Here is a 15,627-nt window from a genome sequence, read left to right as displayed (position 1 = left end):
TCTTCACATTGCCTGCATCAGTCAGCTATTGCTGCAATGATACTGCCTAACAAATACCCGCAACTCAGTGACTCCAACTCCTAGTTTCTTGCCTGGGGCAGCTCTGCTTGTGTCTGGAGGAGGCTGTGCTCCACAGGCCTCACCCTGGGGCTCAGGCAAGGGGGTCAGAGGCCCCTGGGTATTGCAGGCTGGGTTCCCAGAAAGCAGACGCTGGGTGGAGTCTGGTGAGCACTGTTTTTTAAGGCGTGTCCTTGGGGTCAACAGCTGAGAAAGGACAGGAAGGGAACAGGACTTGACAGAAGGAGAGTCCAGCTGGGGGGCAGGCTGACCCCACCAGGAGTAGCTAGAGGGGCCCTGAGTTGGGCCAAGGGGGCTGGACCCTTAACCCCCCACCCCACCCCCATTATTAGTCACTGGACGTGGGGGCCTGGGAAGGGGTGTGACCACCGGGGAGGTATGGTGGTCACCTGGGGGGGGGGGCAGTGTTGCTGGGGGCTGTGTTTGCAGACTCACGGCCTCAGGGAGAGAGTGCCCGGCTGTGGGGAGGCGGAGCCTCTGGTCCCTTCCCTTCGGTCTCGTTCACCTACGAGGTCATTTTCAGACCAGGATTTTGGGGAGAAAATCGTGCAAGGACTTGAATTATTGGACATTTAAGTGAAGACACTCCTGTAGGCCGTCTGTACGGGTAGAGGGTGATAGGGCTGCAGATGGGCTGGGTCCCAGGAGCCGCCCCACCCCCCACCCCGGGGTCCCCGGCACAGAGCCAGCGAGGATGAGAGCACACGGCAGAAACCACAGGTGGGAGGGCAATTAATGCTCTTTATTTACACCACAAGAGTGACAAGTCATATGATGAGGTACAAACACTGGACTCCGGGTGAAGTGGAGTCGGCCGTCAGGGGAGGACACCTCAGTCGGTGAAAATCCACCCACAGAGAAGGAAACAAGAATGAGAAAACCAAGAACAAAATCTCCAACTCCACCGAGCAAAGGAAAGAACCACTGGGAGGTCCAGACAATCAGAGAACTGGTTACGTTACAGATGAGACAGGTCTCTGCTACCAGCACGGCGCCTGCATTAGTGCGAACAGGCGTCGGGTGGGACAGGAAGTCGTCACCATGGCGTTTTCCATGACACCGTGAGGAGCTCTTGGGTGAATAGGGCCAACCCCCTCCTGTAGACATATGGTGACATGCTTGTCACTCTCGTAAATTGGAAAATAGCGCCTCCACTGTGGAGCACACACACCAAAACAACAACAGCAACAAAAACAAACAGAAACTGTCTGCTTTCTTTTTCCTTCAATAGGAGGCTTTTAATCATGTCAAAGACAGAGTGAGCTGAGCTGGGAAAGCTCTGCTTCATTACAAGGAAGAAACGGTTTCCTCTTGATGCAAAGTATGATTTTAAACCACAGTGCAGCACAGTTCACGACTGCTGAGTTTAAAGTGAAATCTTAGCCATACATGATCTAAAAGTCAGGAAAAGTCGGCACAGCTGTGCGGAAACGGCCGCTGGGGCCTCGGGTTCCCCAGCAGAACCGACGGCCACCAGGGCTGGGGGCGGGGGGCGGCACTCGCCTTGCCCTGAGCAAGGAGAGAAGGGAAGAAACCAAACAGAACAAATCCCTCTAAATCAACCCGAGGGAGACAGGCAGTTCACTTTGAATTCTGCGTAGTTTCCCTAAAACACTGTTTCCACATAAATACAATAAACTCTATTATTGGTATGTCACAAGTGCTAGATAAAGTTTTTTCTTAATATGACAAATGTTTAAGTAGTCCTTTTTATTTTTCTTACATTAAAAAGTACAATTTCTTAAGAATAAGTTCAATAAGATGCAAACGTTCCCCCCTCCCTCACTCTCCTTCAAGGTTTTGTTTCGTTTTACAGAAAAATTCCCATCTTTTGTGTCTGCAAATGTCATGGGAGGGGAACAAAAAGGCATTTCTCTTCTTCCCCAAGCTGCCGCGTTTGGCGTGCAAAATCCGTATACAATATAAAGACATGCCGCTCGTAACAGCCCATGCAACCTCGGTGTAGGAAACTTAAAAAAATATATTCATATGTATTTATATATATATATTTATATATGTATCAATACCCATAAAACACGTGGGCCCAAAAGTCTACAAAAAGAAGAATGGAATGAACGCATGGCTGTGACCAGGAGAGAAGGAATGTTCTGATCGAAAATTAAAAACAAGGAATTCCATTGCTAGTGCTGCAAAAATCAGACCAGTACAAAACGGTCCTTCCTCTGGAAACAAACTTTGAAAAGAAGTAAAGAAAAACCCAAACACTTCGACAAAGTGGCCCTTCAGAACCGGAGGGGCGGCCAGTCCCAGGGGCTCGGGCGCAGCCCAGGGACGGCCGCCTGCTGGTGGGGCTTGGGCGCCGCGTGGCGCAGCTGGAAGGCCCAAAGGCAGGGTGACGCCACGAGTCCCGGGGCATCACGGGGTTTCCCGCAAAGGGATATAAAGTGCTCACTTGCTGACCCCCGGCCAGTGCCCCCAAGGCCTCTGCAAAGGAACAAAAAGGCCAGAGGTCCAGGGACCACAGAGGGAACGTGTGAGGGGCCCTCCCCGAGGCGGTGGGCCTGCGGGCAGTCCAGGTGGGCCCTCCGCCATCTGCCCTAGACGGCTGGCCGTCGAGAAGGGCTGTGTCTTTAAAGAAAAGAAAAGGCTACACGGTACTGCTTTAAGCACGCCTGTGAAGCTGGAGTGAGCTGACAAATGGCAACGTTCCCCCTACCGGGCCTTCTGCAGAGGAGGTCTCTGTTGAATGAGATTAGAAGTAAATCCCCCCAAAGATAACTTGGCCACCAGGGTCCGTGTTACCCATCACCTGTAAAGAATGCCAGATGATGTGTTCCTCCCCAGGAGCCACGGCTGGCGGGAAGTGGGCAGGCAGCTGGGGGGGTCCCCACAGTAAAAGGGGGCCGAGAAGGCCAGAAAAGCCGGCTGGCTGGGCCCTGCCACCACTGTGGCCGCTGGGTGGATCCAGCTCCCCCTGCCAACTTGGGCCTCAGGGCAAAAGGCCAGGAGGGGAGAGAACATCAGATGTGTCCCAAGGCCTTCCTGTCCTGCTCTCAACCACTGTCCCACGTCTGACCAACAGCAGCCCGGTGACCAAGCCAGTCCAAGAATCTGGATCCTCTTGGTCCAAGTCTGGTCGTGTCAGAGTCTCTTTCAGAAGCTACCCTGTAAACGCTGCCAAACTTGAGACTTGGCTGGGGGCTGCCGGCTGTGGGCAAGCTGTTCTGCACTCCCTCAAGTCAGAACCTGACGTACACTTTGGAATGACACTTGGTGGCTTCAGGTGCTGGAAAATAAGTTACCAGTAAAAAGTGACTTTCAGTTACTGTCAAAGAGAAAAAGAGCAAAGGCTGGCTGACCCCGTCAGGAGTCTACCATGTGCCTGCAGCAGAAGAATGCAGAATGGGTGCCGGGGCCCCCCCAGCCCCACACGTTGCTGACATGCTTACAAGGTCTTTGGAAAAGTGAAGTGAAAATTCTATCCTGACCATGTGGTCAGAGAAGTTTAAACACGAGCTTTGTGAATGCTGACGGCCCATGCTGTCTGGCAAGCCCCCCCTAACTCAGCGCTGCGATGATCCCCACCCGAAGCCCACAATGCGCAGACGGCAAGAAAGGCCCCGCGCTCTATGTCCAGCCGAGGGACGGGACCAGGGGAGCAGACCTCAGACCCTGCTGCACATTTGGTGCTCACTCTGAAAATAAACTCTGTGCTCACTGTACAAAAATAAAGAGAATGAAAATCATAAAGAAAGAAAACACCTTCCAAAGTTAAAAAAATGTACAAGCAAAAATTCAGAAAGGAAGAAGTTTAGGTGTTATTACCATTCAGAAAACCGCTAAATGGTGAGAAAAAATGTAAAATTCACAAAGCAATGCTTATTCAGGATCTTTTTGTGAAAAATTCATACAAAATCAACAGCAAATTTATATTCTTTGCTATAAAAACTCATTAGGTACACATGTGCATGGAGGCTTGGAGTGGGAAGGGGCTGGGTCAGAAAATAATTAAAATGAAAGTACAATCTCGCAGGGTAGTTGCCCCGTGGCGAATGTGTGATTGAAAGCTCTCCAATCTGGAGTTCAGAAATACATGAGCTTCAAACTAGATCCCTTTCCATAAGCACCTTGATAGCTAATTCACAAGTCGTTCATTCGCCAGGGACCTTTACAATTTGCATTTATTATATATATATACTTTTTCTATAAATGCATTATAAATATTTTATCAAGATTTCATAAGAATCAAGTTTCTTAGCTTGGAATACATTGGAATATATATTATACATATATATATTTATTTATACCTAAAATTTAAGCAATACTTCATGCTACTTGCTTTTAATAAAAAGCATTCCGATCGTAACACTGAAAGTGTGCCTAGGACATGCTTCACAACCAAATGGAGATGCTCAATTGTTATATGATGTACGAGAAAAGAACACTTTGGATTCATTTAAAATTTGTTGGACTTCAAAACCCCCAACAGTATTTGCCACTTTTTTGGAAACTACCTCCATTTTTCAACAGCAATAAAGTGAAACAGGGTGGCAGGACCTCAGCCCTCCGGAGCTGCTGGCCATGGCCGGGCTGCTCGCGGAGGGCCCGGCCAGCACGCACCGGTCTCTGGTCCCACCGGCCACAGGGAACTGTCCCACCGACTCCTGCTGTTTATTTTTTCTTAAGGCATTGTTCCTCAGACTTCAGAAAACCCAGCCACAAAAATCCATCAGAGCAATAAAAAGAAAGGCACAAACGCGCATCTTCCACCGGCTTTGAGAAACCAAAGCCAGCTCCCGCGGGCTCACGTTTCTGTTTCGTCCAGTTTTTCTCCTTAAACGCTCGCCCACTCTGTGCCCCACCCCACTGTGCACCGCGCTGTTCGGAGGCCGGCCAGAGCCATGGCGACTTTCTCTTAAAAAGAAATAAGCTACAGGATGAGTTGAGTGGTTTACACGGAGACTGTGGAATTGTGGGGAATCACCAAACCGTAAGCACCAGTTTTAATCAAGTTTGCTTTGTGTCGTGAGATCTCTGATTTTCATTTTCTTTTTCTCGTGTCGGCTAGATCAGCAGCTCTGCCCCGAGCCACCACAGGCTTCCTTCCTCTGCGGCTTCCCTGGGGAGCCCAGAGCGCCTGTTTCCGCGTGTCCCTGTGTCCGCGCGTCCCGGCGTCTGTCCGGGTCCTGGCAGGCAGAGGGCCGCCCGCTGCTGCCGGCCCCGCCGCACCTGCGGGCTCGGAGAAGGCCGTGGCAGGACGCAGGGCGACGGCAACTTTTCTTGGCGGAGCTTCAAGACGGAGACAAACGAACAAGAGAACCGCAGCCTCGGGCGCACCTACAGGGGCGGCTCCTCTTCCATGGGCTCCTCGTCGGGCCTGTGGGGCGGCCCACGGAAGGGGCAGGGCGAGGGGAGGGGGAGGGGGTGCGGGTCCACGGCGGCGGCGGAGAGAAGAGCAGACGGTGGGTGGGCGGAGGTCCCCGCCCGCCAGGGCTGCTGCCAGCCCGCTGCCCTGCCCCCGACCCCCAGCTACCCCTGCCACGGTAAGCGTTCTGGGTCCAGATGCCCTTCGAGTGTTTCTGAGGGTCTTGCGCTCTGGAGAGAGGTGGCCATGCCGCCCGGTCCTGGACTAGGGTGGGGACACTGCCCGCCCTCCCTCCTTCCCTCCCGGCCCCGCTGAGCTTGGCAGGGCCTCTGGGGAGAAACCACGTGCATCTCACGGCGCCCAGGAGCAAAGACCTGGGGGGTCCGCAGACCACGTCAGCGCTCACGGCCGGGCGGTGCCCACGCTTACCTCTTCTCGGGGGCCTTCACGCCCACGGACAGCAAGGCCATGGCAGTGACGGTCTCGGCCTCTTCATTCTCGCACTTCTGGGCCTCAACCAGAGAGTAGCCGGCGGTGGAGGCGAGCCTTTGCAGGGAGCGCCAGTACTGGCCTGTGGAGGGCGCGGTTACTCGCTTAAGGGGCCGGGACCCCGTGTGCGTGGGGCCGGCCGGCAGCCTCCTGCGCCGAGGGGCTCAAGCAGAACCCGTCACTGGCGACTTTAAAGCACCACTCTCTCCAGAGACAGAAGCCAGGGAATCACCTGGTTACAAACTCACAGAGGCTGGGACTCTTCGGAAAAGCTTCTGCGTGGTCTGCAGACCCAAGCCCTCCAGAGGCAGCACGTCTGGGATGGGGGACGGGCTCCCAGGAGGGCCCCTCCCTCGGGGTGTTGTGGCTGGCCGGGGCGCGCTTCCCAACTCCCACTGGAGCCACCGAGATGACGGGGGGGGAGCAGTGCTGGGGGGGCCGGGGCGTCCAGGCAGCCTCTCCCCGCATCGGGGAGGCCGGCGGGGAATGACCCCGAGGCCGGGAGCTCAAGGTTGCAGCAGGGAGACCCTGGCTTCCGCCCGCCCACACGGACAGTCTAGTGACTGGGTCACCCCGAGGACCCAGGACAAGCAGCCGTGTGATGAGGGCAGGGCAGGAGGCCCGGCTGTGTGCTCACCTCCTGGGCCCCCAGGCCGGCCGGGAAGGGGGCTGCACCCGGTGCTGGCTCTCTGCGGGCTGAGGGTCTCTGAGCTATGGGGTGGGATCCTCTGGTCCAGGGGTAGAGGCCAGACCCGAGGACACAGGCTCACACGCAAGTCCCAGCCCTGCCAGCTGGGGACCCAGAGCAAGTGGCCTCACAGACTCCCTGAGCCTCAGTCCTTTCACCCCCTAAAGCAGAGCGCATGACCTGACTGTAGCAGGTTGTGGGGAAATGAACGGGGGCAAAACGGGAGTCTCTGCCAGCTCGTTGCATTCTAGCTGAATGCAAGTCCCTGTCATGTCGGCCTGGGGAAGCCGCGGGCGGTGAGAGAGACAGAAGCCCAGGGGTCGGAGATGGGGCCACGGAGTCCTCCCTCCTCCCTTGGGTCTCTCCCCCAGGAGGGTCTCCCAGCTGAGCACCGGACCAGGCCACTTACTGTGGATTTCAATGACCTTCTCCATCGACCGGACAGCGTTCGCATTGGGTCTCTGCTGTAAAACCTTTTCTGGGAGAGGATCAAGCTGGGAGAAAAAAAGAAGAATACATACTGAATTAATATCAGTATAATCCCCGTGTGTGTTAAGACGGGATGTCCAGAGTCAGCGTCTTTCTAAAGTGTACTTGCTGAGTAAACAGCTTTAAAAAGCCAAATGTGGTTTTGGCATTTATTATAGAAATTTTTTACAAAAATAGATTTATTTTCCTTAAGGTATTTTTCTTAGGAGGCTACCAGGTACATCCGTGGGTTCCTCTGTGAGCAGAAGCGCGGCAGCTTGGCCTCCACTGCTGATACCACAGCATAACATCAGGGGGGATGCTTGTTACTTTTTGGAAATATCAGTTTCATATCCCCTATAAATAAGGGTTTTACTAATAGTGCTTGAATATCCCCCGTTCAGGGTTTTCTGCCAATAATGGGGAAAAAGGTAAGCGGAAGGGAGTGAGCAGCATCTCAGCGAGGGAACCTATGCCCCGCGTTCTTCCTCAAGTCCCGCAGCAGATGGTGTCAGAGGCACACACGCGCCCGCCCGTCAGCAGCAACAGAATCGCCCAAAACGTGGGGTGAAATAGATCACAAATACGGTAACAGTGTAAATAACCAGACAAGCCTACAAAACTGGGGAAGGCCTGCTGGGTTCTGGAACAAAGCTGGGAAGGCCCAGGGAGCTCAGATAACGGGGGACAGGTCCTGGGCTGTGCACACCTGGCCGTGATGACCACCGCCCTGCCAAGGATGAGTGGACAGAGCAGGCGCACACGGACCACAGGCCCCACCAGTGCTCGAGGGACGCAGGTATCCCCAAGCCAGGCCGCCAGTTAGCACTGCCAGTTCACTTCTAGGAAGCATGGATTCCCAATCACAAACATCACAAAACACACGAGTAAGCGAGCATGAACTTGGGTCAGGAAGAAAAGACAAGGTCTCTAATACCTCTCTCCAATAAAAGGAACCAGGCTCCTTGGAGAAATGGCTTGCTCCAGGGCTGGGGCGGGGAAGATGCAGGGTGAGCCTGGAGCATCCTGAACGCAGAGAGTAGGGAAGGACGCACTCAAAGACAAAACGGCGGGCGTGCCAAAGGGACACACGCAGGGCCAAGGGGAAATGAAATACGTACAGGTATTGAATTTTATCTCAGAATGTAAAATTAATATCCACTAGTCCATACTGGCGTGATAAGTGACTGAGTAAACAAATAAACAGCGAGAAGAGAAGCATCTTCCTTAAGAGGGATTCCAAATAACTTATGTGCACACCCTGTCTCTGCGAGGTGGAGCCTGCCACCTGCCACCCTGCCCGCTCCTGTCCGAGCTGAGCTGTGTGATGTCCATCGAAGAGTCCACGTGGGAAGAGGAAACACAGAAGCTCGCTGCAGACGCCTGACCAGCACACTCTAACTCAGCGCCCACGTCAGCTCCAGCAGAGGTGAACCACGTGGACGGCACCACGTGGATGGGGAGGGCGCCCAACCACGGGGTCTTCCTCCTCCAGCCCCTCGCTCCAGTCCAGTCACGAGGGAGAGAATCAGACACTCTACAGAACAGCTGGCCAGCCTGCCCCCAAACTGTTGGAGTCATGAAAAATAACAGAAGATTGAGAAACTGTCATGGCCCAGAGGGGACTAAGGAGAAGGACCCTGAAACAGAAAAAGGGGAAAATGAGTGAAAGCTCCCTCCGTCCTGGAGTTTACTTAACGGTAATGTGCCAGGGTTGGCTTCTCAGTTGTGAGAAACGCCCCATGCTGAGTAAGACCGTAGTAACAGAGGGAATTATTTGAGAGGTCTGCAGGGACACGTGTGCAGCTCTGCAACTTTCCTGTAAATCTGAAAGTATCCCTAAGTGAAAATTTTTTTTTTAAAAATGAAGATTTAGATCCTCCAAGACTTTAATTATTGAAATGATCCGCTTTAAACTATAAAGTAAGCATGTTTAATATGTTAAAAATAAAAATAAGATGTTAATGAATGGTGAAAGGACCAGAGATCACTGAAACTGAAACGGAATATTTGCGAGAGAGCCAAATGGAACTTCTAGAAATGAAAACATGATTTCCTAGAAATTAGGAACACAGTGAGATGAGCTGGAGAGAAAACGGGTAACCTGGAAGCAACAACTGAAGAAACGAGCCTGAACGCAGCCCAGAGACAAGGGACAGAAGGGGGTCAATGTCCCCACCAGGCTGGGGGGCGGGTAACGAGCGGTGCCGACGGCCGAGGATTTTCCGTGACTAATAGAGGCATCATCCTCAGTTGCACGTAAAACACAGACAGTTGGACAGGACGTGACACATGACAATGGAATCCAGCCTTATGCTCTTTGCCAAAAGACATACCTGAAACATTGGAAGAAGGCTAAAAACCACACACCAGGCACACCCAATAAAGAGGAGGCCGGTGCACCACCTTACGTGTTTGGTACAACAGACTTAGGGAAAAAAAACCATAACTGGACACAAAGAAGGTCACTATACAATGATAAAAATGTCAACTCATCAAAAGGATACAATGATCTAAAATTTGTATATATTTAGTAAAATTGCTTTCAAATGTATGAAGTGAAAATGGACAGGACTAAAAGGCGAGACGGATAAATGGACCAGCCTAGTAGGAGACTTGGACAGGTCTTTCTTAGATCAAGCAGACAAGCGGACAAGCGGACAAAAATCAATAGGGAAAACCAAAACATGAACAGCACAGTTAGCAAGGCTGGTTTCGTGGGAATAAATGGAACACTGTAAAACAGACGGGGGACACATGTCACTTCAAACGGATGTGGAAGCGTCTACACAGACTGGCCACGTACTAGACCATGAAGCAGGTCTCCACAAAGGATACCTGCCACCCAGACCACCTTTTCTTAGCACAGTGCCATTTGTTAGATGCTGAAGACAAAAAGAGAGTCACGAGCCCTATGGCTGGACATTATAAACACACCAATCGTGGGTCAAAGAAGAAATCATAATAGAAATTATGAAATACATAGAAATAAAAAATAATGAAAATGCCACACATCACAGTATGTGAGACGCAGCTAAACATGGTGCTGGGGGACATTTATAACCTTCAAGGTACATATTGGAAAACAAGACTGAGAGCTAAGAACTGAACTGAAGAAATGAGCACAAGAACAGAATAGCCCCAGAGAAAGAAGATAAGAAAATACACAGAAAGGGGCAGAAATACATTTTGAAAGAAAAAAAAGATACTGTAGCTGAAAGTTGATTCTGTGAAATGACTAATTAAATTGAAAAGCTCTGGCGGGGCCGATCAAGAATACTAAAGAGGGGGCACAAATAAACACACTAGGATGAGAAGCGCCACAACTACAGGAATAGCAGAGATGAAAGACAGTAAGAGAACAATAGTAACTTCTGCCAATGATTCTGAAAACGTGGCTGATATGGAAACAATTCCTGGTAAAATGTAACTTTCCAATATTAATTCAAGAAGGGATAAAAAATGACGAAATCAGCCATTTAAATTTTTCACCCAAGGGAGACCCATAGCCCAGGAGAGCCCTCCCAGTCAAGGAGCAGATTATTCTGATCCTACACTCACTCTTCCAGAGAAGAGCAAAAGAGGGGACTCCCAACGTCCATTGGTCCATCTGCCCATCCATCCACCCATCCATCCATCCCTCCATCCAATTCCTCCCCCCAAGAATAAATTGGAAAAAAGATGGTCTAATAGAAAAATGGGCAAAAGACACAAAGAGAAAGGCTGAGTGGTCAAGAGACATGTGAAAAGGTGCTTGGCCTCCAGGGGATAGGACGTCATCCTCTACCACACCTGGTGCCGTGCCACCCTGCAGACTGGCAGGGATCAAACGTGAGACGCCGTGTCGCTGAGGTTCGTCCCCCACTGCTGAGGGCCCGCAGGACAAAGACCCTGATGCCACCTCGTAAACGTGGGACCCACCCCTACCTCCAGCAGGATCTGCCTCAGAGATGCAGCTGCCCTCCTGTCCCAGGAGACTGCACGGGCGTGACTCTCAGACGACCCGGCGAGTCCGGGGCCAGAGAGCAGATTCAGGAACGGAGCCTCCCCGGGACCATCCTGCTGTCCCCCACTGCCGGGCATCCCCGTGAAGACGGGAGTGTCCCCGAGTGCCCTGGTCACCCTAGGCTGAGGGTGATGAGGGGCAGAGCCCAGGCCCCTCGCGGGCACGAAGCTGGAGCAGAAAACACACCTTTTAGGTTTGGGGTCCTCACTGCAGCATAACTTGCTGTGTCCTGACTGTTATGGCCCAACTCTACTAGTCTGCTAGAATTTTTAGTTTTATCACTTTTAAGAAAAACAATTCTTTAAAAAGTAACTCATTCCAGTTCGTGCCCCGATCCCGGAAGATCCCACATGCCGCGGAGCGGCTGGGCCCGCGAGCCATGGCTGCGGAGCCTGTGTGTCCGGAGCCTGTGCTCCGCAACGGGAGAGGCCACAGCAGTGAGAGGCCCGCGTACAGCAAAAAAAAAAAAAAAAAAAAAAAGTAACTCATTCCAAAAATCACCTGTCCCTTCGAGGCAGAGAGGTGTGTCAGAGCGTGGCACCAGGAATTTTCTCACATTAAATCCAGGTCCTGCTGTTCCCCGTCCCGGGGGGGGGCGGTCCCCACGGCTCATGTCCCCAGCAGGACCCGCACGCGGCTGGCGGCTGGCCCTCCTCCCAGCACCCTCTGCCACGGTCCCGTCCAGCGAGCACCTCGAGCCCACGTCTGCCCCCTCCCATTTCTACGGCGGCCCCGGGGCTTCGCACGCTCCCAGCCTTGACTTACAACAAAACGTCTGGGAAGTGGGGGAATCCACATCTCAAAATATCAAAATCTCCTACTGCTTGGGATTTCATTCTTCCATTTAATAGATATTACTGAGCAGCCCAGTAACAACCAACAGGGAACAAAACAGACAAACCTCCCCCCAGCCTCACAGAGCGCCATTCTCGTGGGAAACATAGAGCAGGGTCCCGGGTCTGTGGGGCGGGCAGGGGTGGGTGGTGGTGCTCATGCAGGGGCCCGAGTGGAGACGGCAGGGAAGGGGCGGGGAGAGGAGGTCGGGTGCACCGAGCGGGGTGGGGGCCGCAGAGGGACGATCTTCTCGGGAAGGGCTGAGCGGGGCTGGCGTGACGGGGAGCAGAGAGGCGGGCAGCCTGGCGGGGAGATCTGAAGGACAGAGAGGCGTCCAGCAGCCCCAGACGGAGAGCAAACAGGTGGCCGCAGCCCTGCTCGGCCAGAAGGAGCTGGTGGGAAGTCTGGTCCAGGCCGCGTGAGCTCAGAGAGCCGGGCCGTGTGCCCTCGCGTGCCCACCTGTCTGGGAGGAGCCAAGCTGGGGAACCTTCGAGGGCCTCCCCTGGGAGAGGAGAGGGGGCCGGCTGTGGACAACATCGTGCCTCGAGCTCCAGACAGGGAGCCCTCAGCCGCCCTGTGGCACGTGTACCTCACGTGTTGGACGTCAGAACCAAACTGGAAAGGAGGCTTATCCGAAGCTCAACCTTTAAGAAGCCGGCCTCGGGGGAAGTGGGCAAGAAAACACTCCGGAGGAATGTCCGACCTCCAGGGCGAGAAAGCCCTGCACCCTTGGATCGGACACACTGTCTGGGGCTTCGCTGGTGGTAGCAGGTGTGGAGATGGTTTCCTACTCTGTAGTTGCCTTGTAAGGGCCCACACCGCAAGTGAGAAGAATCAAGAGGTGATAGCGCCGGAGAAAACAGTCCTTAGGATATCCTGGAGGAAGCTAGGTCAGAGTTTGTGTTTTTCAGAATACATAAAACTCCACTTTGCTGGGAATATCTGGGCCGGCCAGGAAACTGTGAGATGATGTAGGCCCAGGCCCCTGTCCTCGGGTGCACACGCCCTATCCCCACCCTCAGAGCCCCGCGGGGCAGCCACACAGCCGCCGTCCCAGCCCAGCGGTAACCTTCCCGCCTCTCACCGCCCCGCTCCAGGTTCAGACCCCCGGCCACCCCAGCAGGTGCCCCTGCCCTCTTTTCTTCTTAAGGAGACAGAAGATGTCTAGCAGGGACCCCTGTAGTTCTCCAGCTGACCCACACCCACTGCCCGCGGGCCGGCTCTGCTGACCTGCTGTCCTCTGTGTCTGCGGATCCTCCGGACAGAGGCACCTGCAAACTCTCTCCCACGTAAGAGTCAGAGCACACGGGACCTGTGGGCGTCCCTACCTGCCGCCCGCATCTCCCCTTCTCTCTGTGGCCGTTTTGGCGGTCTCACCGGGGCTGTTGCCCACGGTCCGTTTCCGGTCCTCCTCTTCCCCCCCAGTCCTCTGCCCTCAGCCTCGGTCCCAGCCTTCCTGCTGGCTCCCCTCGGGAGTGGCCGGGGGCCCCCGCCTGGTCATTCCCTGTGGCTTCAGTGCCCGCCAGATGCCCACCAGCCCGAGCTGTCCCATGGGCACTCAGGAAGCACAGCGCCAGCCGGGGCCCAGCGGTGACACCCTCCCCCTAGAGGCGCCCTCCTCGGGGTTCCTGCAGGGCTGGGAGGTGGGTGCGGTGCCCGTCTGCCTGCTCAGGCTCCACGGCCTCGGCACTTGAACTGCATCTGGTGACACTGCCAGACTCGGCAATTATCTGGGACCAGTCGGCATCAGGTTCTCATAGCCCTTCTAGTGAAAACGCAAAGGCTTATGGAACTGGTCAGGTTGGTTCTCAACACAGTGTTTAAACAGCAAAAATAAACCATAAGGGGCTAAAGGTCGTGACTCCTTTCAATAAGAGGTGAAAGGATTGAGACTCAGCAGACAGTGGAGGGCGTGTGCCCAGGACGACGTCCCCAGGGCTCAGAAGGCAGGTTCAGGCCCCTCCCCCCAGCTCCTCCGTCCCTGCAGGGGGGCTGCTGTGAGGCGGGCACTCCTCCCGGTGGGGGGGGGGGTGCCTGCAGAGGGCGCAGGGCAGCTTCTCAAGGGGCGAGCGCCCGTCCTGTGGGAGAGGAAGGGTAGCCGACCGGGGGACAGGCGGCCCACACCCCCGATGCAGTGCAGGTTCTGGCCTGGGAACTCGACTGGCGTGGCGGGCAGCCTGCTCCGTCGTCACGCTCCGAGAAAGCCGCTGGGTATTACGGCTGACTTAGTCTAGTAACCAAATGTTCACGACACTTTCCAAGATGCGTCAGCCCTGCCCCCATAGCTGAGGGGGACACAGGCCCGGGTTCCCTCCCCCACTGCAGAGAACATTCTCTGTGTCCTTGCACTGACCTCCGGCCAGCCCACTGCTGGCCCAAGGTCAGTCTCACTGGTATTTTTGTCGCTGCTGAAATCCTCTTGAAAGAGGACAGGGCATTAAAAAAAAAAACAACAACCACAAGAGCCAAGCACTGTGAACACAGGAGTTTCTTGATGCCCGAGCCCCATAGTGAGAGCCTGGCGGTCAGTGCTGGACAGGTGGGGACACGGGCCGGAGCTCACGCGGCCCTGGGAGCTGCCCTGCTGCTGGGCCAGGCGGTCAGCGCCTCACCCCTACTCCCCGTGACCGTGATGGCCAGCCCCCTGCGGGCCCGGCTCCCTCGACTTTTAAGGACAGGGGTTCGGGCCCAGCTTCTGAACATCGGTGAGCTCGGGTCTGGGGGACTAGGCGGAGAGGGGAGGCAGCTCACTGCCCTCACCTGGGCCACGCACCTGGGCCCGTGCGCCCCGCAGGCGGCCACTGGGTGAGGTGTGCGCCAGTGAGCTGGAGCGAACGAGGGAGGAGAAGCCTGGCGGGCTGGAGGCGGACCACGGGCTCCGCGGCCCCCGTCTCACATATACAGCTGCTGCTGCTGCTGCCCTCCGCACCCTCACGGAGCATGACGACGTGACAAAGGAGCGACATTCCTGCGTGAAAGCCTTTTCCCTGAGGCCGCGGGTCACCTAGCCCTCCATGACCTTCTCCACTGACCATGAACTTGGGCTGAATGAAAGGGTGGCATTTATCCCTGAAAAGCCACACGATTAAGTAGAGAACTGGCCCCAAAGAAACCTCCCCTTGGGGGTGACATGTAACGGCAGAAGTGACTACCCACCTGCCCAGGGCCCCTCCCTGGGGCTCAGCGGGCTCCCCGCAGGTCTGCACGCACCACGCACTTTGAGTAAGTGACATTTCACTGTCATTGTCACCGAGTGTTGCAAACAGCTTGAAGCTCAAACTATCCAACACAATGACTCTGGGAGCAAGGCCGACCTTCAGACCCAGCCCCGCAGGGGCCCCTCTGCTGTCCCCCCGTGGGCGGCCGGCTCTGGGGGCGGGCGCTCCCAGCACAGGCCGCCGTCCGCAGCTGGCTGCCCGTGGGTGCGAGCCACCCTCGTGCCCGGTATCAGCATCATCAAAGGCCGCGGGGCAGAGGGGTGAAGTGCCGTCCAACTTCCTGGCATTAAAAAGATTTTTAAGAGACCTCGATAAAACTAGTGCGTCCTGCTTTTTGATGTGTTTCAGTAAAAGAACATTTTCTTGCTAGAAGAGCAGGAAAAGGCCTAGTTGAAAGCTGAGTTCTCTATTGTTATTTTAAAATAACTGGCTCTGAAAATCAAAAGGCTTCAGGATGGTTTGAATATATAAATCAGTTGCCTTCTACTGGTAAAATTTATGGGGGAGATTGTTTCATACG

The 15,627-nt window shown here is 54.5% G+C and overlaps 1 protein-coding gene across 3 annotated transcripts in view; it reads right to left on the bottom strand.

The window, feature by feature from the left end:
* Positions 1 to 809: 809 nt before the first annotated feature.
* The window catches only part of HDAC4 (histone deacetylase 4), a 289,607-nt gene continuing 274,789 nt past the window's right edge, over positions 810 to 15,627 (bottom strand). For all 3 annotated transcript variants that reach the window (XM_060106519.1, XM_060106521.1, XM_060106520.1), the window contains exons 25-27: positions 6,991 to 7,075; positions 5,834 to 5,975; positions 810 to 5,416 (exon numbers count right to left, since the gene is read on the bottom strand). In XM_060106519.1, coding sequence (XP_059962502.1) covers positions 5,377 to 5,416; positions 5,834 to 5,975; positions 6,991 to 7,075 — 267 coding nt within the window. In that variant the 3' untranslated portion in view covers positions 810 to 5,376. The remainder of the gene's footprint in view (positions 5,417 to 5,833; positions 5,976 to 6,990; positions 7,076 to 15,627) is intronic.

Source organism: Mesoplodon densirostris, chromosome 8, assembly GCF_025265405.1.
Source record: "Mesoplodon densirostris isolate mMesDen1 chromosome 8, mMesDen1 primary haplotype, whole genome shotgun sequence".
Classification (NCBI taxonomy): Eukaryota; Metazoa; Chordata; class Mammalia; order Artiodactyla; family Ziphiidae; genus Mesoplodon; species Mesoplodon densirostris.
Note: the sequence above shows the minus strand (reverse complement) of the source record. Positions and strands in the feature narration are given on the sequence as shown.